The sequence below is a fragment of the Onychomys torridus genome, chromosome X, assembly GCF_903995425.1.
Source record: "Onychomys torridus chromosome X, mOncTor1.1, whole genome shotgun sequence".
In the NCBI taxonomy this organism is placed as follows: Eukaryota; Metazoa; Chordata; class Mammalia; order Rodentia; family Cricetidae; genus Onychomys; species Onychomys torridus.
The window spans coordinates 52,876,553-52,900,052 of record NC_050466.1 but is presented as its reverse complement, the minus strand read 5'-3'; the positions used below and the strand labels follow the sequence as shown (position 1 = coordinate 52,900,052).

At 39.7% G+C, this 23,500-nt stretch overlaps 1 protein-coding gene across 1 annotated transcript in view; it reads left to right on the top strand.

The window, feature by feature from the left end:
- Positions 1–22,463, top strand: part of F8 (coagulation factor VIII) — a 186,458-nt gene extending 163,995 nt beyond the window's left edge. Inside the window, exon 26 of the mRNA XM_036175252.1 lies at positions 22,213–22,463. Within this exon, the coding sequence (XP_036031145.1) occupies positions 22,213–22,368 (156 nt within the window). The 3' untranslated portion in view covers positions 22,369–22,463. The remainder of the gene's footprint in view (positions 1–22,212) is intronic.
- The last annotated feature ends 1,037 nt before the right edge of the window (positions 22,464–23,500 follow it).

Below are 23,500 nucleotides of genomic sequence, written 5' to 3'. Positions count from 1 at the left end.
AGTACACAGGCTGATTTAAATCAGCAGTTTTTACTATGGTCCAATGCCTTTCTGCTGCTGTTGTCTCTGTATCATTAACATTTAGAAAATTTAAGGTTAATAGGCATTATATAGTCTATCTCTGGGGGTTCTCATGTCCCCCTTCTATTTAGCAAGCATCTGTTTTAGGGTGCTATTACATTTCTCAATAATTGCTTGTCCTGTAGGTTTGTATGGTATCCCTGTAACATGTTTTATGTTGTAATGCACAAAAAAATGTTTCATTTTACTGGAAACATAAGCCAAGGCATTATCAGTCTTAATTTGTGCTGGTATGCCCATTACAGCCATTGCTTCTAATAAATGTGTAATTATAGAATCTGCCTTCTCAGAACTTAAGGCAGATTCCCATTAGAATCCAGAATAAGTGACAATGGTATGATGAAAATATTTTTATTTTCCAAAATCTACTAAATGAAATACATCCATTTAAATTTTATTCTTTTCTGTACCTTTAGGATTAGTTCCTACAAGTAAAGGACTTGATTATAAAAAGAACAAGCAGGACAGTTTTTTATAATTTCCTTAGCTTGTTGCCAAGTAATAGAATTTTTTTTCTTTAAGCCTCTACTATTAACATGATGTTTCTTATTAAATTCTGAGGTTTCTAACACAGATCCTATCAATAATTGATCAATTTCCACATTTCCTTCTGCTAATGGCCCAGGCAACCCAGCATGAGACCAAATATGGGTAATGTAAAGTGGGCAATCACTTCCTTGGATTCTCTGTTGTAGTTGTACAAACAATAAAGTTAATTCTGAATTATCAGGAATAAATTCAGCAGTCTCTATATGCAATACAACCCTTTCAGCATATTGAGAATCAGTAATTATGTTGAGAAGTTCTTTAAAGTCTAATAAAACCATCAAATGACATACAGCTCAGATTTCTGAACTGATTCATATGGACTTTGAACAATCTTACTGATGTTCCCTGACTTATAACCAGACATTTCTAGTTTATTTGCATCAGTATAGAATGTAAGAGCCCCATAAATAGGTGCCCTTTTTATTATGCAGGAGAGAATCCATTCAGTTCTTTTTATAAACTGGATTCCTTTACTTTTTGAATATTTGTTAATTTCTCCTAGGAAATTGTAGCTAAAGTTTTCCTAGTTCTGTTCAGCTCCTGTGGCCCTGTGGCCAGCCAATTGGACCCAAGTAAACACACAAAGACTTATATTACTTATAAACTGTATGGCCGTGGCAGGCTGTACCTACAGTTTTCTTGGTCCTGCTTGGCCCACAGTCAGGACAAATCTCTCTCACCCACTAGTCCTGGGACTGCTCAGACCCAACCAAGTAAAAACACAGAGACTTATATTACTTATAAACTGTATGGCTGAGGTAGGCTTCTTCCTAACTGTTCTTATATCTTAAATCATCCCATTTATATTAATCTATAAATTGCCACATGGCTCATGGCTTACCGGTATCTTCATCTTCTCATGGCGGCAGCTGGCAGTGTCTCTCTGACTCAGACTTCCTCTTTCAAGAATTCTCTCTCCTTGTCCCACCTATACTTCCTGCCTGACTACTGGCCAATCAGTATTTTATTTATTAACCAATCAGAGCAACACATTTAATATACAGAACATCCCATAGCAGCAGGCTTCTTGCCATCTATTCTTATATCTTAAATTAACCCATTTTTATTAATCTATAAGTTGTTATGCAACTAGAGACTTACCAGTACTTTACATCTTACTTCCTCTGTGTCTGGCTGGTGACTCCTGACTCAGCCTTCCTGTTCCCAGAATTCTCTTCTCTGTTTGTCCTGCCTATACTTCCTGCCTGGCTACTGGCCAATCAGCATTTTATTTATCAACCAATGAGAGCAACACATTCATAGCATATAGAACATATCCATAGCAGGAAATTACTACAAGCTCTTTGCCAATCATCATTAATCTCCCACAATTGCCTAATTTCTGTATTAGTATAGGATACCACAATCTCAGCTGGATCCCTACCTGACAATTGACAAAGTCTTAATCTTCCTTTTATGATTAGTTCATAAATCTTTTCTATAAAGGTTTTTAACTTTTTACTCTGTGAGCTAAGAAAACCCATTCCAAAATATAACCCTCTCTCTGCATAATGAGTCCAGTAGGGGAATGATTTGAAGGTAAAATTACTAAAATACATCTCTTTGTAAGGTCTAATCTATTCACATAGGCATTTTGTAATTTTCATTAACCAGGGCTAACTCTTTTTCAGCCTCAGCTGTTAACTGTCTTGGACTGTTTAAATCTGAGTCACCTTGCAAAATTTGAAACAAATTAGTTAATTCTTGAGTAGAAAATCCAATTGTAGGCCGTAACCAGTTGCTATCACCCAATACTTTTTGAAAATCATTGAGAGTATGCAGTCGATCTCTCCTAATCTGTGTCTTCTGTGGCTGAATTCTCAGTTTGCTTAATTTATAGCTTAAATAGCTAAGAGAATATCCTCTTTGGACTTCTTCAGAAGATATTTGTAATCCCCAACATGGTAAATTTTTCCGTACTACATTAAACATTTAATAAGTTATCTGTATCAGAAGCAACCAATAAAATATCATCCATATAATGATAAATAATAGATTGAGGAAATTGTTTATGTACTGCTTCCAGTGGCTTAACAAAATATTGACACAAAACTGGGCTATTTAGCACTCCCTGTGGGAGGACATTCCAATTTTATCTCCTTATGGTTGAGCATTATTGTAATAAGTAGGAAATGTAAAAGCAAATTTTTCTCTATCCTATTCTTTTAAAGGGATGGTAAAGAAGCAACCTTGTAAATCAATAACTATAATAGGCCAATTTTTAGGTAATAAAGAAGGAAACAGAATCCCAGACTGTAAGGATCCCATAGGTTGAATTATCTTACTAATAGCTCTTAGGTCAGTTAACATTCTCCACTTTCCAGATTTCTTTTTTATTACAAATACAGGAGAATTCCAGGGGCTAGTAGTTTCCTCAATGTACTTAATGTCTAACTGTTCTTTTACAAGTTCTTCAAGCACCTGCAATTTTTCTTTTAGTTAAGGGCCACTGCTCTACCCATACAGGCTTCATAGTTAGCCATTTTAAAGTCAGAGCAATTGGGATTTTGGCAGGGGCCCTATTCTAAATATGGATATCCAATTCCTGTCCTATCTTGCATTTGTACAACCAGCATAGCCTGTGAGCTTCTCTTATAGTTTTTCCCAAGGCCTCTTTAAACATTAATTTAAACATCAATTTCTGAGCTGTTTCTGCAATTGTAAGAATATTAATCTGAGTTCCCCATTGTTGTGTCCCAGCCAGCAGGTTCTTCAGCAGAGACCCTAGAAGGGGGACTGGTGAATGAAAGGGAAAAGAGACACAAAGAATTGACAGCAGGGTTGGGGATTTAGCTCAGTGATAGAGTGCTTGCCTAGCAAGCACAAGGCCCTGGGTTCAATCCTAAAAAAAAAAAAAAAATTGACAGCAAGACAGTATTCTGATCAAGCTGCAAAATTTTATTTTTCTCAAGTGGGTTTTATAATAAGCAGACCAGGAAGCTTTCTTTGGGAAAAGATCAGGGGATTGTTGAGTTGCTAAGCAGCCCAACCACAAAACATTGTTACTAATGGTCAGTGTAGCATAAAGATAAGGAAATGTTAAGTTATTTTCTAATAACTCAGGACTTGTCCAGGCATGTCAAACGTTTCTGGTTAGTGGCTCAATACTGGACATCAGAAACTTAACTCAGGCAAGCAATATAGCATGGCTCTTAAAATTGTCCTTGACGTTGTAACAAATCTTTTCCCCATAAATTCACATCTGTATCAACCACATAAGGCTTTAACATTCCTACCTGTCCTTCAGGCCCTATACAATTGATCCACTCTATACTCTGTTTTACCTGAGATAAGGTTCCAATGCCAACAAATTGAGTGGATACTTCTTGTAGAGACCAGTTGGGATACCAGGATTCTTGTGAAATTATAGATACATCACCAGAATCCAGTAATCCTTCAATCTCAATCCTATCTAATTTTACTTTTAATTTTGGTCTTTCATCAGTAATTGTTGTTTGCAAAATACCTTTTTCCATTACTTCCAAAACCTGTCCTGCTCACTGGAGCTGCTTTGCCTTTTAAATATGGGAGTAATAACAATTGAGCAATTCTATCACCAGCCCTTATCTACATCTTTTTACATAAGCCATGATTTTAATTTCTCCCTAATAATCTTCATCTATAATTCCTGTGTGAACCATAAGTCCCTGAGATGTTAGACTGCTTCTACCAAAAATTATTCCTACTGTTCCTTGAGGAAGGGGACTGTACACCCCAGTGGCTATCTTGTAACAAAAATTTTGTTGGGACAAAGTTAGATGTCTGCTTATTGCCAATTCTAGAGCAGTGCTCCCTGAAGTAGCATGCATTAAATCTCCAATGCTGAGCCTATGTTCCTGTGATGGCTCTGTTGATGAGCCTTTCCATTGCTGACAAGAAATTGGCAGCTCATGTTGCTTGTTACTGGACCCCAAGCTAGGCCCTTCAGCCAGTTTCCAGAAGGCAAAGGATTACCATGCATATCTCTCTTTGATCTACATTCATTAGTCCATTGTTTACCTTTACCACATCTCTTACAAATTCCTGAGGGCTGAGGCTTTCTATTATGATTATCCTCTAGAGAGGTATCTTTTTAAGTAACAGAATGATAACAATCTTTCCTTAAATGTCCCAGTCTCCCACAGTTAAAACATCTTGTATTCTGAGCTTTAAGGCCTTTAGCTATAGCTTGTCCAACTATATTAGCATTATATTCTGTGGATCCAATATCAGAAGTAGCTTTAATCCATTCCTCTAAAGGAGCTCTCTGAGCCTTCAAGGGTCTTGTGGCCTTTTGGCATTCAGTATTAGCATTCTTAAAAGCCGAAAACTCAATTAGAACCCTTCTAGCATCTGGATCAGCTATTGTTCTATGCACTGCTGAAGTTAATCTTTGCAAAAAATCAGTGTAGCCTTCTCCTGCATTTTGTGTGATTTTTGTGAAGGATATGGATCTTTCCCTGGCTCCTCGACATTATCCCAGGCCCTTAAAGCCACTAGACAACACTGCATTATAGTAGCATCATAAAACTGCATTTGTCTTTGTAAATTAGCATACTGACCCTCTCCTAATATAATCATTCCTCTAGTCTGATTACACTGTTCCATGACTGCTGCTTCCTCTCTCCACCAAATAAACCACTGTAATTGAGGACTGGCTTCTAGTATAGCTGCCATGAGGTCCTTCCAATCTTGTGGAATAATTTTATTCTGAGTAGCCCAGTTATTTAAAAATCTGTTTTATGTAGGGCAAATGCATCCCATATGCTACTATTGCTTCTTTTAATCATTTCAGATCTTTCATTTCTGTAAATCTCCAATCAATCTGAATATAACCTTGAGGCTATTGATTATTTGCAGATATCCTCTGCATAATAACTGGGAACACCTGTGGAGGTGTCTTTATGACCCTAGGCTACCATTCCTCGAATGCATCATAAGGTGGAGCCATAGGTCCATAATTGAACACTTCCCTTTCTTCTATTGGGAAATTTTTTCTTTCAATTCTTTCTTCTTCCCTTTTTACTACTGGGAAGATTTTCTTACTTTTGCTTTTCTTTACTGGGAACTTTCCTTTTTTAATTTTTTTGTCTCAGGAGCTTTTGTATTTTTAAATGTGCAGTTAACCTTTCAGCCTTTCTAGTTTCTGAATCTGTTTCAACGGATGAAGAAGGAGAGTCATCTCCAGTATCCTGTCTTTCCTCACTTTTACTGTCCTCTGAAACAGTGTTCCTATCTATCTGTGAAGGAATATTTTCCTCTGCTGACTGACAGTTTCTAGCCTGAGTGTCTTTCCTTTTATTTTCCTGTTCAACTTCAGATATAGCTTTCAGTGTTTCCTCACTCCAGAGCACTTGATATTAAATTACATAAGGATCAAATTTTAATGGTATGGGCTCTCCTTTCTGATGAGCTCTCCTCAGAGCTCTAATAACTTGCTTTCATACCTTCAGTTTCAATTGAATGTGAGGAGTTGCCTGAATCCAATGGCAATGCCATTAAATTAATACCAAAAGCTCTGTAAGCTGTTTTTCCTTCACTTTCACTCTAGTTCCTTGTAACAGGCATTTTAATAACTGCATATACCCTTACTCCTGAGATGGGAAGTTTCCCATGGCCCTGCTGATCCTGGAGTCCTCTTACCCTGAGAGCAATTCCCTCCAGTTCTTAAGGTGGTTGACTCCTCTGTCCTTCTTCACCAGACTTTGTCCTTCTGTCGCATTGGTGTCAAATATAGCTGTAGTTGTGGCACAGTTATGTGAGTTCATGAGGATCCATGGAAAGAAGGCTCGGAGGCACCTTAAGAATGAATTTAGCCTTTGGTGGCTGCAGGGGGGTCCAGCCTCTAAGAACTGAAGCATTTTCCCTCCACTTGGGGCATTTTTTATTTATTTGTGTGTTTGTTTGTTTGTTTGTTTGTTTATTTATTTGCTCTCTATTTACAGTTTGGCTAGTTAATTTCTGTATCTTCAAAGCAACCTGAAAGGAGCTCCCAGAGATAAAATGCCAAGTGCTAATTACTTGTTTGCTCAGGTATCATGGTTTTCTGGGTTTCCTGAACCAAGTTTTGCATAGGCCTTTAATCCTCGGGAGACTCTCTGATCCTTGACTCTCAGACAAGATTCACATAGGGCAATAAGAGAAACAAAAGGCATAAGAGAAACAAAAGGTGTGGTCAATCAAAGGAAGGATTAGGGATAAGTGCTACTCTTTGGAGCCAGGTCAGGAGCTCAGCAGGAATGCAGTCCCAAATTAGGATCTAGTTTTGTGTACTGAAGAAGAGCCTATGTGAGTTGGTTGAAGAATTCAGCAGGATTTTTATCTGTCCTCTGGGTGACCCACCTCAGTTTATTGAAATTAGACACCTTATAGGAGTCCTTTTGGAAGCAAGTTAAGAGGCAAATAACCATTTTCTTATGGGATATTCTACCAAGGCACTGATTCTCAGTATTTACCTGATAATTCCAGTGGTGATCTGCCCAGGGAACTGCCACAGCTCCCATGGGATAGGAAGTTTACATGTGGTGAATATCATCTGCATGGGCTTGGGCAATTGTCCAGTCCCTCTCATTTTCTTCATGGGTAAGAGTAGAGAAAAAAATAACAGAGGTCATGCCAAGTGAGGCACTTGAACTCTTTGCTGAAGTTAGAAAGATAAGCAGAGAAAGAACCAAGGCACTTTTCTATGTGGGAGAGATCAGCTATAGAAAAAGGGATATGTACGTGGAGTAGTCCATTAGGACCTGCAATTTTTCTGAGAAGATAAAGACCATCTATATGGGAACAGGTATAAGCTGCTAGAGGTGATGAGGCAAAAAAGAGTGAGGTTGAGTCAGGATAAGGAGGTAAAGAAGACTGGAAGGGCATCTATAGGCAAGGCTGGTGTGGTGCCCTAGAAGGGTCAGACTGAGGAGGTGCCTGCATATGGGGCCTCATCTTCTATATCAAAGTCAAAAGGAGAGGGAGCAGACGGATCTAGGTTCTGATCAACTTTGAGGGGAGGTTTGACTTTTGCCAGGAGTATGGCCTGAGATATAGATGGAAGGGTGAGAATGGAGGGCAAAGAAAGCCTAAATACAGGAGTTCTCAGACCACTTGCCCATGCATTTGGTTAAGAATTTGTCAAGATTTGTTAGAATTTGGTTAGAATATGCCATTCTCTGGCCATTGAGACAGATTGTCTAGCTTGCATGTGGTCAAGCAGAACTGCAGTTAAAGAGGGGGAGCTTAATGTTGTCTCTGGGTCATAGAAAGGAAAGAGACTTAAGGAGAGAAACAAGCAGAGATGAAGGGTCCAGGTTTGAGTGGGAAGAGCCCATGATTAATTCAAGGAAAGAATTGGAGACACCCTTGAAAAGATAGCAGTAGATAATTTCCAGGAACAAAGCAAGGAGGAAGTGGAAAAGACTATGAAAAGGAGCCATAGGAGTTCTGTCATAAGAAGGATTTCAATAGTATAGGAATGCAGACACAGGAAAGGGAAGGGAAGAGAAGGGAAGGGAAGGGAGTAAGTGCCATAGGGACAGAGTCTCAACCTGAGGACATTCCCAAGGGGAAAAAGACTTTTCAGAAAGTTGTCCTGAATTGCAGTGGATAAGGTGTCCCTTTCCATGTGATGAGTGCCCAGTATAACAAAAGAGGAGCTGCTTGAAACACCAATACAACTTTTGTTGAGTAGGCTACAGAGAGACAGAAAGACAGCAGGCTCCAACAAGCCAATTAAAAAGACAGACAGAGAAGGCAACTCCAAGGAGGCATGAGTGCTGAGGAGAGTTAAGGAAAAATGAGTGAATAGAGTGGGTGAAGGAGAGCAATAGCTGGAAAGGTGAACTTTAAAATTTGAAGTCAAATATGGTGGGTGGCAGGAGCCAGCATAAGCAAGTGATCTTCACCCAGGGAGTCAAAATCGGCAATTTGGTTCAGTTAGAAGAAGCCAGGCCCTTTGAATCGGATTCAGTGTTCTTCTCCAGAGTTTCAGCACCATATGTAAGGGCACCAAATGTACAGTGAAACCTTCAAACTAGATGGCTCCATTGGTAGAAAAAAAAGTTGTTGAGGATCAAACTGCCAAGGCTACTTCATGGGGGTGGGGCACAAAGAGAAGCAAAATAGTGGAAAGGCAAGCAGATTTTATATGATCATTATCAGGGTAGGGGATCTTTGAACTGTTGAGATTGGTCAGAAACCAGATACTCTTTCCTAATGTAGTTGACCTTTGGGAAGTATTAAGGGAGGTTCCTGGTAAACAGAAACCTGCCTTAGGAGACCTGATTTTCCACCTTTAGCCTTGATACCCAATAATAATCTTTCTGTTTATTCAGCCAAAGTCCTTCTGTTGAGGACATTGTCATTGTCACCAGCACTGCCTTGGACTAATACTTTGTTTTGTGTGGGAGCTTGTGATCCCTTCCTGCTCCATCTAAAGTGTTGACTGGCTGGATCTTGTACAGATCTTTTTCAGGCAACTATAGCTGTTGTAGGTTCATGACTGCAACAGTCCTGATATGTCCAGAAGACTATTTTGCTCCAGTCTTCCGTGACCTCTGGCTGTTACAATCTTTCAGCCACCTACCCATACAGTCTTTCTGCCCCTTTTTCTAATATGGTCTCTGAGCCTTAGACAAGGGTGGGGATGGGTTGAGCACTCCACAAATACTTCCCTGCAGTTTGATCAGTTATGAGTTTTTGCATTAACTGCCATTTGCTGTACAAAGAAGTTTTTCTGATGCTCACTCAATGTTGCACTAATCTATTGGCAAAGAGGTGGGAATTTAGAAGGTAGTTTGCTACTATGTCTATTTAGCAAAATAATAGTAGTGGGTTCACCCCCTGGGGCCTGTGACTCCAACCATGCATTCTTGGCCAGATTAACAGTTCCAGGCATACAAGTACTCCTTAAATCTGCCTTAAATCCAATCAGAAAGTTACCTTTCTAACATTTATTCCACTGTTGCACTCATGAGTGTATCTTATCATACTAGTCATTATTGTAGGCCAGGGGGTTCATAGCTGTGTAAGACAGTTGACTTTTTCTCCCCAGTAGCATACATAGCAACTTCAGATACTATGAAAGCACACCAGCAGGCATGAAGCTTTTTCAGTGCCTACTTGATTTCTCCAAGGGTTACAACCAAAATGTGTGGTATCTTTAATAATAGGCACTTACCATCAAGTTCTGGTGGACAACTAAGAGCAATAACAATAGATTGTATTGTTTAGGGGGTCTCCAAAACATCCCTGATTAACAAGGTGGCTGTATTAGTACTCTCTAGAGGAACAGAACTGATAGAGTGAATATATATATGTGTGTGTGTGTGTGTGTGTGTGTGTGTGTGTGTGTGTGTATAATATACATGATAATATATAATATGTATATATTAAAATTGGATTTATTAGAGTGGCTTATAGAGTGTGGTCTCACTAGTCCAACAATGGTTATTTCCTGACAGAAAATTCAAGAATTCAGTAGTCATTTGGTCTCTGAGGCTGAGTGTCTCAGCTGGTCTCCAGTCTCCATTAGAATCCTGAAGAAGTAGGTTCTAACACCAGTGAAGAAATGCCTCAGCAGAACAGATGAACTTTCTAGTGAGAGTGAAGGCAAGCAGGCAAAAAGCAAAAGATTCCTTCTTCCATGTCCTTTTATAAAGGTTGCCATCAGAAAGTGTGCCCCAAATTTAGGGTGAGTCTTCCCACCTCAAATGATCCAATAAAGAAAAATCACACACATGTATGCCCAGCTACTTGGATTTTAGTTGGCTCCTTGTGTAGTAAAGTTGAAAATAGATTAGCCATCACAGGAAGGTATCACAAACTTGGCCCTCGAATTTTTATTTCACCTCCTATGGCTTCTGTAGAAGCATTGTCTTCTCTATAGTATAAGTCCAGTTAACTCTTTTAGATAAACATGTGTAAAATAGTGGGTTTTCATATAGTTTTTAATCATCTTTAGTGTTAATTATCCCTCTCCTCTCTCTTCCTCTAACCTACTCTCCCATCCCTCTCCCCATTTAAACCTCCCTCACCATTATTCCACTTTCTCATTCATATCACCTGTGTTCCACTGTTCCACCTTACTTAAGATCTTCCTTTCTCCTCCCCACTAAGCAGACTCAAATTTCAGAGAATTTTTTTTGTTTTTTTTGTTTTTTGTTAGTTTGTTTTTTGAGACAGGGTTTCTCTGTGTAGCTTTGCACCTTTCCTGGATCTTGCTCAGTAGACAAGGCTGGCCTTGAACTCACAGAGATCCACTTGCCTCTGCCTCCTGAGTGCTGGGATTAAAGGTGTGTGTCACTACTGCCTGGCAGTCAAATTTCAGAGAATTTTAAAATTAAAGTGTGTTAATTATTTGATTATTAAGCTAGGTATGAATATAAAGATAACTGTAAAATCTTCATAGTAATAGAGAAACTTTTATGTCACAAAAATCATGAATTATAAAATGCTTAGCTGGGTGGTGGTGGTGCATGACTTTAATCCCAGAATGTGGGAAGCTAAGGCAGATGAATCTCTGTGAATTTGAGGCCAGCCTAGTCAACAGAGAGAGCTCCAGGACAGTCAGAGATACACAGAGAAACTTTGTCTTGAAAAACTTTTATATATATATATATATATATATATATATATATATATATATGAATAATAACAAAGCATTACATATCAAAATGGAAGGCAGAGCAAGATGGTGGCTAAGATGATTCTGACCTCAAGCTCTAGTATAGAGCTATAGTAATAAAAACAGCTTGGTACTGGCATAAAAACTGACATGTGGACCAATGGAATCGAATTGAAGACCCTGACATTAATCCACATACCTATGAACATATGATTTTTGACAAAGAAGCCAAAACTGTACCATGGAAAAAAAGAAAGCATCTTCAACATATAGTGATATTTTATTTGTATTGAAATGTTATTTTAACATCTGGAGCCCAACGTACAAATTCATGAAAAAGCCTCTTGCCTGTGGCCTTGCAGGCCCCAGCTCAGACCCAAGCTACACTCAGCCAGTTGTGGTGGCCACACTGGTTGGATTTACTGAAGAAGGCAGAGGCAGGAGGATCCTGAGTTTGAGGCCAAACTAGGAGAAGCTTCGGCTAGGACCGAATCACAAACAGTGGTGGGACCATGGAGGCAGCACCTGCTGCTCTGAGTTGCCGGCTTCTTCTCATCATGTTGGTGACTGCAATGATGCTGCTACCTGGGGCAAAGGGTTTACTGCTGCTTATTCAGAGAAGAATTGCCAGGACCTTCGTGTTACAAGAAATCATTGGCAAAGGTCAGTTTGGAAACGTTTGGCAAGACAAATGGTGGGGAGAAATTGTTGTGAAGATATTCTCTTCTAGGGAAGAACATTCGTGGTCCCAAGAGACAGACATTTATCAGATTGTGATTGCTCCAAACCACAGAGGAGACACACATACACACACACACACACACACACACACACACACACACACACAAACACACACACACACACACCCAAAGTCTAAAGGGAACCATAACCATGCCTAACAGTGACTTTGGAATCTTCAAAAAGATGACAAGATCCCACAACAATAATTCCACATGAACTATGATAAAGCCATTAAGCTGATTAACACCACAAAAAGATTGGCTTTGGACTACAAACTACTCGGGAGAATTTTGAGATGGCTAGCTGAGATGATCCAGCCTGACAGACTACTTGAACAAGGACTTGAAACAAGCCCTGCACTTTCTCATTATGCAGCGGCTGGACAAATGATACAGGACTTGACAATTAATCCAAAAACAGAGTTGAGGTTTAAAAAAGAAAAAGGAGAATATAGATGAGGTAAATCACTGAATCTACCCTGAGGAAAAAAATAAAGAAATAATAGGATAAATGGGTAGATCATTGAATCCACACTAAAAAGAAAAAGGGAAGATATAAAAATGACAAAAGGTAGGTTATTGGAACTTTTATGAAAAGACAAAAGAGAGAATATGAATATGATAAGAAAAAAGATCAATTTTTTAATCTACTTTTAAAAAGGAACTACTTGTTTTAAATAGGATAAGTAATGAAAATTTTTTTGCCTGAATCTGTCAAATGTTAATGGACTAGACATCATTAATGTAATCTTGACTGTGTATATTGTATATACTTATTGGATTCGATTTTCTTGTATTAGTTATGAGCTTTTTTTAATTTTAGACAAAAACAGAGGAAATGTGGTGGTATTGTGTTCCCCGAAAAATTGTGTGTTCCCCGAAATAAACTTATCTGGGGTCAGTTCATGCACCTGGGATAAGTTCTGGCCCTGCTGCCAGGGACCCCACAAACAGATCAAGCCACACAACTGTCACCCACATTCAGTGGGCCTAGTTCAGTCCCATGCAGGTTCCCAAGGCCACATTAGAAACAGCCAGGCATGGTGACACATGCCTTTAATCCCAGAAATTCAGCCTTTAATCCCAGGGAGTGATGGCAGAAAGTAGAAAGATATATAAGGCATGAAGACCAGAAACTAGAAGCATTTGGCTGGTTAAGAATTTGGCTGGTTAGGCTTTAAGGCTTTGGAGCAACACAGTTCAGCTGAGATTCATTCTGGATGAGGACTCAGAAGCTTGCAGTCTGAGGAAACAAGACCAGCTGAGGAACTGGTGAGGTGAGGAAACTGTAGCTTGTTCTGCTTCTCTGATCTTTCAGCATTCACCCCAATAACTGGCCTCAGGTTTGATTTCATTAATAAGACTTTTAAGATTCATGCTACATCAATAAATGGTGCTGGCATAACTGTATGCCAGTATATGCAGAAGATTGCAAGTAGATCCATATCTGTCGCCATGCACAAAACTCCAGTCCAGGTGGATCAAAGACCTCAACATAAATCCAGTTACAGTGAACTTGATAGAAGAGAAAGTAGGAAGTAGTCTGGAATGAATTGGCACAGGAGACCACTTCCTAAATATAACACCAGTAGCACAGACAGTGAGAGCAACAAATTAGTAAACGGGACTTCCTGAAACTGAGAAGCTTTTGTAGAGCAAAGCACACGGTCAATAAGACAAAACGACAGCCTACAGAATGGGGAAAGATCTTCAACAACCCCACATCTGACAGAGGGCTGATCTCCAAAAGGTATACAGAACTCAAAAAACTAGACAGCAAAATATTGAACAGTCCAATTTAAAAAATGGGCTGTAGAGCTAAACAGAGAATTCTCAACAGAAGCTCAAATGGCTGAAAGACATTTAAGGAATTGCTCAACATCTTTAGTTATCAGGGAAATGCAAATCAAAGTGATTCTGAGATATCTCACACCTGTCAGAATGGCTAAAATCAAATACACTGAAGACAGCTTATGTTGGAGAGGATGTGGAGCAAGGGGAACATTCCTACACTGTTGGTGGGAATGCAAACTTGTACAACCACTCTGGAAATCAGTATGGTGGCTTCTCAGAAAATTGGGAATAAGACTTCCTCAAGACCCAGTTATACCACTCTTGGGCATATACCCAAGGAATGCTCAATCTTACCACAAGGACACATGCTCAACTATGTTCATATCAGCATTATTAGTAATAGCAAGAACCTGGAAACAACCTAGATGCCCCTCAACTGAAGAATGGATAGAGAAAATATGGCATATATACACAATGGAGTACTACTCAGCAGTAAAAAACAATATCATGAAATTTGCAGGCAAATGGATGGAACTAGAAAATACCATCTTGAGTGAGGTAACCCAGACCCAGAAGGACAAACATAGAATGTACTCACTCATAAGTGGATACTAAATGTGAAGGAAGGGATGGCCAGACTGCAACCCACAACTCCAGAGAGGCTAGCTAACAGAGAATGACTCTAGGAAGGACACATGTATGACCATGTGAAGGATAAGTGGATGAGATCTACATGAGTGGACTGGGTGGGGGTGGGTGGGGGAGGGTGAGGAGTGGGGGAATGTAGTTGGAGAGCTTCTCTCCAGGTTCCACCAAGCCTCTGCGGTCCCACAACCCACGTATAAAATAATCATACAGACACTTATATTATTTAAACTGCTTGGCCATTAGCTCAGGCCTACCATTGTCTAGCTCTTACTCTTATATTTAGCCCATTTCTGTTAGTCTATACTTTGCCACATGGCTTGTGGCTTACAGGTTTCTTTAGATGTTGCTTCTCATGGCAGTGGCTGGCAGTATCTCCTCCCAGCCTTCCTGTTCCCAGCCTTCTCCTCTTGTCCTGCCTACCCTATCCTTCCTGCCTGGCTACTGGCCAATCAGCACTTTATTTATACAGAGTGATATCCACAGCAAGGGAAGAGAACATAGGGAAATGGGAGGATCAAGCTGGAACAGGAACAAAGTGGGAAGGCAGGGGGGAAGATACCATGGTGGATGAAGACATCATGGGAATGGGAAGAGGCAGGGTGCTTGGGAGGTTCTCAGGAATCCACAAGGTTGACCTCACCTTGGTCTGCTGGCAGTGTTCCAGAGGGTACCTGGACCAGTATACTCTGGTGACCAGCCTAGCAAATAAACTAGCTGTCATCATAGAGTCTTTGTACAGTGACTGATGGAGGCAGATGCAGAGATCCACAGCCAGGCACCAGGTTGAGCTCTGGGAATCCCAATTGATGAGAGAGAGGAGGGGAATCCCAATTGATGAGAGAGAGAGAATTCAAGATCATGATGGGAGGATGTGCAGAGATGACCAGCCACACTAGTGGAATCCCATGAACTGTGGACTGGTGGCTGTGAGCCCCCATGGGACTGGACTAGGCCCTCTGGATGCAGAAGACGGTTGTTTGGCTTTAACTGTTAGGGGAGCACCCAGGCAGGGAGATTGGTATCCGTCCCTGGTGCATGGGCAGGCTTCTGGAACCCGGTGTCTGTGGTGTGACACCTTGCACAGCCTTGGTGCAGTGGGAAGGGGCTTGGACATGCCTAGGTTTAGTGTACTGGGCTCTGCTGACTCCCCATGGGAGACCTCAATTTGGGGGATGTGGGGATGTGGGGTAGCTTGGGAAAGAGGGCTGGGGGATGGGAGGATGGAGGAGGGGGGAATCTATGGATAGTATGTGGAGTGAGTAGAAAATTTCTTAATAAAGAAAAATAAAAAAATTTTCCCATTGAGTATTTCAACTTCTTTGTAATTATCTGTATTTTGTTAATATGCATAACTAGAAAATTTTTTAAAAATGGCCAACTGAAAAAAAAAAGATGGTGGCTGAGTAAGCTGTTTCAGTAACCATCTCCACTTGGGCACACCAAGTTGAATAGTTATTCATATATAAATTACTTTCACATGAGATAAGGAAAACAAATAAAAGACACTATAGTGTCTGCTTTTGCTATTAAAAAATAAATCAAGATATATTAAAGAAAGCAGAAAAGAAAGAGTTGCCTCTGACACGCCTTCCTTAACTTTAAGCAGCACAGCTTAGAGAGAGTTGAGGAAGAGAGAAGAAAGACTTAAGCTCAGGCCTTAAACTTGCAACCTAATTTCTGGCCTGACAGTGAAATCTGCTGCTGAGTAATACCTTACCCCTCCTACCACCATGCCAATACCCAGGTTCTGAGATGCAAAAATGAGTTAGGAAAGCATCAGAGAGACCAGTTCCACCATTCTTTGAACCCCCTTTCCCAACCTCTGGTGACAAATAGGGAGCAAGACTCCACCTGCTGAGGAGCAGGACATGAAAGCTAACACAGCATTTGTCTTTGCCGGAGTGCTGTGGGATGGTCTTTCTGTATGTTGTGGATATGTGTTGCTCCCATTGGTTGATAAGTAATGCTGCTTTGGCCTATGGTAAGGCAGGATAAGAGCCAGGCAGGAAATCCAAGCAGAGAGACAGGGAGAAGAAGGGTGCAGTCAGGGCAGACACCATCTAGCCATCCAAGGAGCAAGGTGCCATCATATCAGTATTGCCATGGCCACATGGCAAAATATAGATTAATAGACATGGGTTAATTAAAGATGTCAGAGCTAGCTAACAATAATCCTGAGCCATAGACCAATGGGTTAATTTAAGATGTCAGAACTAGCTAGCAATAAATCTGAGCCAAACAGTTTGTAATTAATATTAAGCTTCTGATTGATTATTCAGGAACAGGCAGGTGGGAGAGATTTGTCCATTTACAAATGGCACCCACTGTTGAGCATGGACCCACACAGACCTGAGAAAGCTTAAAGTAGATTCTCAACTCACAGAATTGGAGCCACACTGGGCTTCCTAGTCTCACAGTTTCATGCCAACAGCAGCACAGAGATGTGTGTCCTGACAGCTGCCTGCGAGATTGAGCTGGCCACCAGCTGCCATGACCTAAACAGTATGTCAGATTTCTTCAGTCTCTCCCACAGACTGCAGTACAGCAAGGACTTTCATGGCCCCTGCCTGCAGGCTTGAGCTATCAGCACAATTTCCAACAGCACACTACATGGAGGATTTAGGCTTTTGCTCAGACAAATAAAAAGGCTAGAGATACTCATTAAAAGAGGTCCAGATGGAAAAACTTCTAAATAGGTTACATTATGTTTAATAATATGTGTAGGCTTAAGAAAAGAAAAAGGGTATAATCATAGAAAGAAATTAATAGTTTAAAAATAATAATAAAGTCTTTAAAGAAATAGTAAAAGTAATATAAAAATAAGCCATGTAAAGATGGAAAATACACAGAGAGTCTTTATTATATATATTTTTGTGTTTTCTTTGAATTTTTTTACTCTTAATGAGCTAACTACAAAAGGACATTTGATCATAAGCGCTGCTAAGTTAAACCAACATATATCAATATATATTTTAAAGGTATCTTGATTTCAAAATTTATGTCTAAGAATATGTTGATTTGGATAAGAGGTTCTGCTTTTATTTACACAGAAGATGCGAAGCTGTGGATTCTTTCCAGATTAATATGGTTCCATCAAGGAAGACCCTCTGAGAGGTCTCCAATGGAAGCTATGGCCCAGATGTTCCAAAATACAGAAAAGCTTCAAGGCAACTGGCTAAAACAATGCAGCCTCACAGACTACTACAGCCAAGATTTAACCATAATTCTAAATTTTATCAGGGTCCATCAAGATCACCAGTACTCCCTAATCAGCAGGAAGTAGTATAGAAGACTATGCCCCAAATCCCAAAATATTGCCTATGAATGTTTGTTTTCATTTGAAGGGCATTGGTTGTGAATGGTTAATGGTCATGGTCAATCTCTTCCTAAAGTAAAAAGAGGGATAGGATATAGAAATGGTAGGATAAAAGGGTAGATTATTGACTCCACTTTAATCCAAAAAACAACTATTAATCTTACATATTTTACATTGGTAAGGATTCTGGTTTATTGATACAAATTTAAGGTCAATTTTGTTATACATGTGTATGTCTACTCCTGTTTAAGGTATTATGTTTATACAGCTCATTTAGAAATGTAATATATAATTAAAAATACAGATTAATAGTTATCTATAAAAGTCAAAGTTATAGTCATGTTAGTTAGGTTTTTTAGGTATACAAAGATATATTTCATATAGGTAATCAAACACTTCAAAGACCTACTGAATATGGCATTTGAAATATTTTTAAAACTTAGACTTTTTATGACAGTGAGACATGTCTACTCTTGGCAGCACCAATATACTTCAGAGATGATGATGGGCATAAAAGAAACTCCATATGGAGTTTACTTTCTTTGTGGCAAAAGTTAGCCAGTGGACAAAAAACGTACCCTTGCCTCAACTTCTTGACAATATGCTGTATAAACTGTACATGTAGGTCCCATAAAAAATGACCTCTGTACTTTGCCAAAACAAGGCAAGATGGTCCTTCAGGTTCCCGCTTCGCAGAAGAAACTGCCAGACAATTTGCAGGACACAGAGAAAAACAACTGATGAACCTTGCCAAAATAGGCAGAACAGTTTTTTTAAATTTCCTGCTTCACTGAAAAATCTGCCAGATACTATAGACCTATAGGCTGAACATAGATGTCCCAACATTACAAAAGAACTTTGGGTGACTGTCTAGGCAACCAGATGTCTCTTGTCATTTCTAGAGTTTTGGAAGTTGCTTACAATGCACTTCCTGTTTACTCACCAGGCCCTCTGGATAAGTCAGACAGCTGATGAGCTTGAACTATTTAGGAGGCCCCCAGGCAGTGGGACCGGGACCTGTCCTTAGTGCATGAGCTGGCTTTCTGGAACCTAGGACCTGTGCTGAGACATTTTGCTCAGCCTTGGTGTAGGGAGGAGAGGACTGGACCTGCCTCAAATGAATCTACCAGGCTGAGCTGAATCCCCAGGGGAGACCTTGCCTTGGAGAAGGTGGGAATGGGGGGAAGATTGAGGGGGAAGGCTGGAGAGTGGGAGGATGGAGGACAGGGGAATCTGTGGCTGATATGTAAAATTAAATTAATTATAAAATAAAAAAGAATATAAATATCTGTATTCTAATAATTAGTAACTATAGATGAAGTTCTTAAGCATGTTCACTATGTCATTCTTTTAATTCCTCTAGGCTTATAATTTTTATAAATAAAAGTTTAAGAGGACATAAGAAGAGTTATATCTAACGAAAGATGACTAATGTGGTAATATATTGTATATCCTAATAAACTTATCTGGGGATCAGAGGACAGATCCAGCCACTAGATTACACATAGAGGCCAGGCAGTGGTGGCACACACCCTTAATCCTATCACTCGGGAGGCAGAGATCCATCTGGATCTCTGTGAGTTCAAGGCCACACTGGAAACACAGTGAGGCAGGTGGTGGCACACACCTTTAATCTCAGCACTTGAGATCTCATGCCTTTGCTTGGAAAGCACACATGCCTTTAATTCCAGGAAGTGACATGGCTGGGTGGAGAACTGTATATAAGGTGTGAGGAAACAGAAACAAAGCAGCAGTTCAACTGAGACCCTCAGGGGTGAAGACTCAGAGGCTTTCAGTCTGAGGATTTGTGGAAACAGGATCAGCTGAGGAGTTGGCGAGGTGTGGTTGGCTATGGCCTGTTCTCTTTCTCTGATCTTTCAGTTTTCACCCCAGTATCTGGCTCTGGGCTTTTTTGTTTGTTTGTTTGTTTGTTTTGGTTTTGTTTTTGTTTTTGTTTTAGTAAGACTATTTAGCGATTTGTGTTACAGACTAAGCCTCCAAATATATTGTAAAATCTGGAACCTTAATGTTTCTTAAAAGTTTGATCAAGCACACAGACTTTAATGCAACAAATATTTACAGTATATTTGCCATGCTATGTTGTTGTGTGACACTATTCCTGAGGAGATATGAACAATGTCTACTCGTTCCAAGTAGTGAATTGATTACAGACCAAAGATACCACCGAAGTTCAACTTTGTGAACTGTGAGTTTTATTGGGATTAATCACAGGAATATGGATGAGAGCTTACAAGAGCAGGAATGACCCAAAAACAGCTGTATTATCAAAGCTCACCCCAACATGGGTGACAACTCATGAAAGCTAGAATCTAGGAGCACACTACACAGCTTTCAGAGCTCAACAGTTTGGAAAGCAGTCTTTCTAAGTACTTCATTTGGCCTGAATCTCTTCCAGACAGCTTGACTTCTTAGCAGTCTCTACCTCTTATATATTCTCACAGATAGAGATGCCTAGTAAATCTGGTCAGTTTCAGTGACTTCCTGATGCTATTGAGATGTTTACTTCCTGATCTTAACAAGTTTCCCTGTAGGATAGATTGTTTTGTCTATCTATCATATTTTAAGTCAAGAACCATATTTTAGAGGAGGAAAAGTTTTCTATGAGACATGAAGGATAAAAACAATAAAGATGAGGAAATAGTGGGATAAAAGACTTCTTCTTAGTAGAAAGAATCATGCATACAAAGGTTCTCATATTAACAACAACAACAACAACAACAACAACAAAAAGAGTTGCCACTGTTCAGTAACTAAAAAAAGATAAATGTGTCTACAGTGTAAAATAGGGGGTAAAGCAGTGGGAGGTGAGATCAGAGCCAACAGTGGCCACAGGCCATATCATGCAAGGCTTGGAGTTTGGATCTCATTCTAAGTGGTATGGAAGGTTTTGTTTTGGAGGGTGTTTGCCTGCATGTATGTCTTTGTACCATTTAAATTCAGTGCTCAAGGAGGCCAGAAATGAGTGTCAGATTCCTTGGAACTGGAGTTACAGACAGTTGTGGACTGTTATGTAGGTGCTGGAAATTGAACCCAGGTCCTCTAGAAAAACAGCTAGTGCCCTCAACCATTGAACCATCTCCAGCCCTATCATAGAAGGTTTTAAGCAGGAATGTGGTACCTCTAGGCTTACATATTGAGAAGCTTTTTCTAGGTACCATAAAAGGGGGTGCCAAAGTAGGAGAATCAGTTAAATTGACATCTCTGGGGTAAGAGCTAGACCAAGCCTCAATTGTTTTAAGAAGCTCCCTAGGTGATTCCATTAAGCAGCCATGGGAAACCATGGATGGGAACCTAAAAGGAAAATGAAGTAAAGAACATACCTTAGACTTTGTTTGTACTTATAGTTAAATTCTGTAAAACCAGCAATATTTCTACCATGTTTTCTGAGAAAAGTCCCTTTTCACTTGGAATCTGAAGTGAAACTCACACCAACTTTGTAAAGATATAGTTCACAGAATGGTTGCAGGTAAATGTCATCTAAATAGTCCCAGGAAACAGGAGTCCTTTCTTTGTTGTTTAACCATTTTCCCATGACAATAGCCTAGCTCTTACTGTTCCCTTCCATGCAAACTACCTAGGTATATCTTACAGATGTCATTAAGTCTGTGCTTGCAAAGGTATTCCTTACAACAGTGTCACCACTTCATGTTTCTCTAAGATTCTGTATTACTCTTAGACTTTGACTGGGTCCTCTACTGTATGATGTTCCTGGGATACACAAACACACCACACACATCCTACTGAGTTTCATAGCTGCCTGTAACCACACATTTTGAATATTCAGTTTCATTTCCTCAAATATGACTGGCTTACAAATGGACTTACCTCCAAAATCTCAATGTAGCAAGACACCTTGAATCTTGGACTCTATTCCCAACTTTCTCTGTTCTGCACCCTCTCGTCAAATTACACACTTTGTTGTGTTGCTACTAAACTGTGAAAACATTCTATATGACTAACAACAGTACCTACCATTTATTGAATATTTACTATGTACTCATCTTACAATAACAAATGCAGTGACTTTGGAGTCAACTAGTTAAGTCCTGACTTCCACCTCCAGATTACCTGACACACAGATATTGTGTATGACCTCAGGCAAAGCATTTTGTTTCATTGAGATTTTTTTGACATGGGTGAGAATATTTCAGATATAAGGCATAGCTAGAGCAATCTTACATAGCAGGTTAATCTCAATTCTACAAGTCAAAACAACCTTTCGGCCCATGGATTCATCTAATCTCCCAGAGTTCAATCTTAAAATGCTAAAAGCAAATTGAAGTAAGTCACTCATATGTTGTTATAAGCATTGTGACAGATGCAAAAAGGGGAAAGGGCCGTGAAGAAGAGGAGCCATGGATGAGTGACTAACAGAAGAGGGAGAAACTGAAGTTGAGGCTTCTAGCAAGAATGTGGTGGTATAAATGGTACTTTTGTTATTCAGTTAATAAATATTGTCTATCCTCTTTCAGGTTTTTCAGGGGAATCAGGACTCGTCCACACCAATGGTGAATTCTCTAGACCCACCATTACTCACTCGATACCTTCGAATTCACCCCCACGTCTGGGAGCACCAAATTGCCCTGAGGCTTGAGATTCTTGGATGTGAGGCCCAGCAGCTGTACTGAGGTGGCTTCTGCATCCTCTGCTTGTTAGCTTTTGCCTCCTTCTTCAGCTCCAGGATTGTCTTAGTCAGTGTGTTGTTGTTGTGAAAAAATCACCATGACCATGGCAACTCTTAATCAAAGAAAGCATTTAATTGGGGCTTACTTATAATTTCAGAGTTTGATTCTATTATTGTCATGGTGGAGAGTATGGTAGCATGTAGGCAGATATGGTACACGAGAAGCAGCTGAGAGTTCTACATCTGAATCCACAGGCTGCAGGAAGAGAGAGAGAGAATGGCGCTGGCTGGGCTTTTTAAACCTCAGTGTCCACCCCCAGTGAAATACTTCCTCCAACATGGTCACACCTACGCCAACAAAGCCACACCTCCTAATCCTCTGTAGTTCCACTCCCTGATGACTAAGAATTCAAATATATGAGCCTATGAGGGCTATTCTTTTCAAACCACAAGGATGTTCTCTCACCAATTCAAGACCAGTATCCCTCTCAGGTTTCCACATACATACTACCCCACACTGTTTATGCCCCCATCATTTTATTTAAAACCATACAGTAATATATGACTCTACTCTGATACTTCACAAATTATTCATTCTGCATTTTCTGAAAACTTAAGTGTCAACATTCATAATGGAAGCTGTTAAGAATCACACTGTTTTATACTTTCAGTATCAAATATATTTTATGTACTACCAAAACCAAAAAATTTGTGACAGAATCAGAACTAGAAAAACAATTAGCTTATACCCTCTTAAATAACTCATGTCCATTAGCTGCATTCAGTCATTCTTGACCCCTTTATATTTAGCCTTCCTTGTTCTATTTTCTTCAATGTTATACTGTACCCAAATGTACATTTGTTTACACATATACATATATTATTAGCTATATGCATATTTTTTTCATTGAGATTGTATGACCTCACTTAATAATATACATTCAAAGTCTATCCATGTTCCTGCAATTTTACCTTCATTTAAACCTTAATTTAGAACCTGAGGCACTGAAAGTTTTAGAAGAAAACACAGAGGATAGCCTTTAAGATATCAGAGTAGTCAAGAACTTTTTAATCTAACACTGACAGAGTAGGAACTAACCCCAAGTATCAACAGATGGGACTACATGAAAATAAAA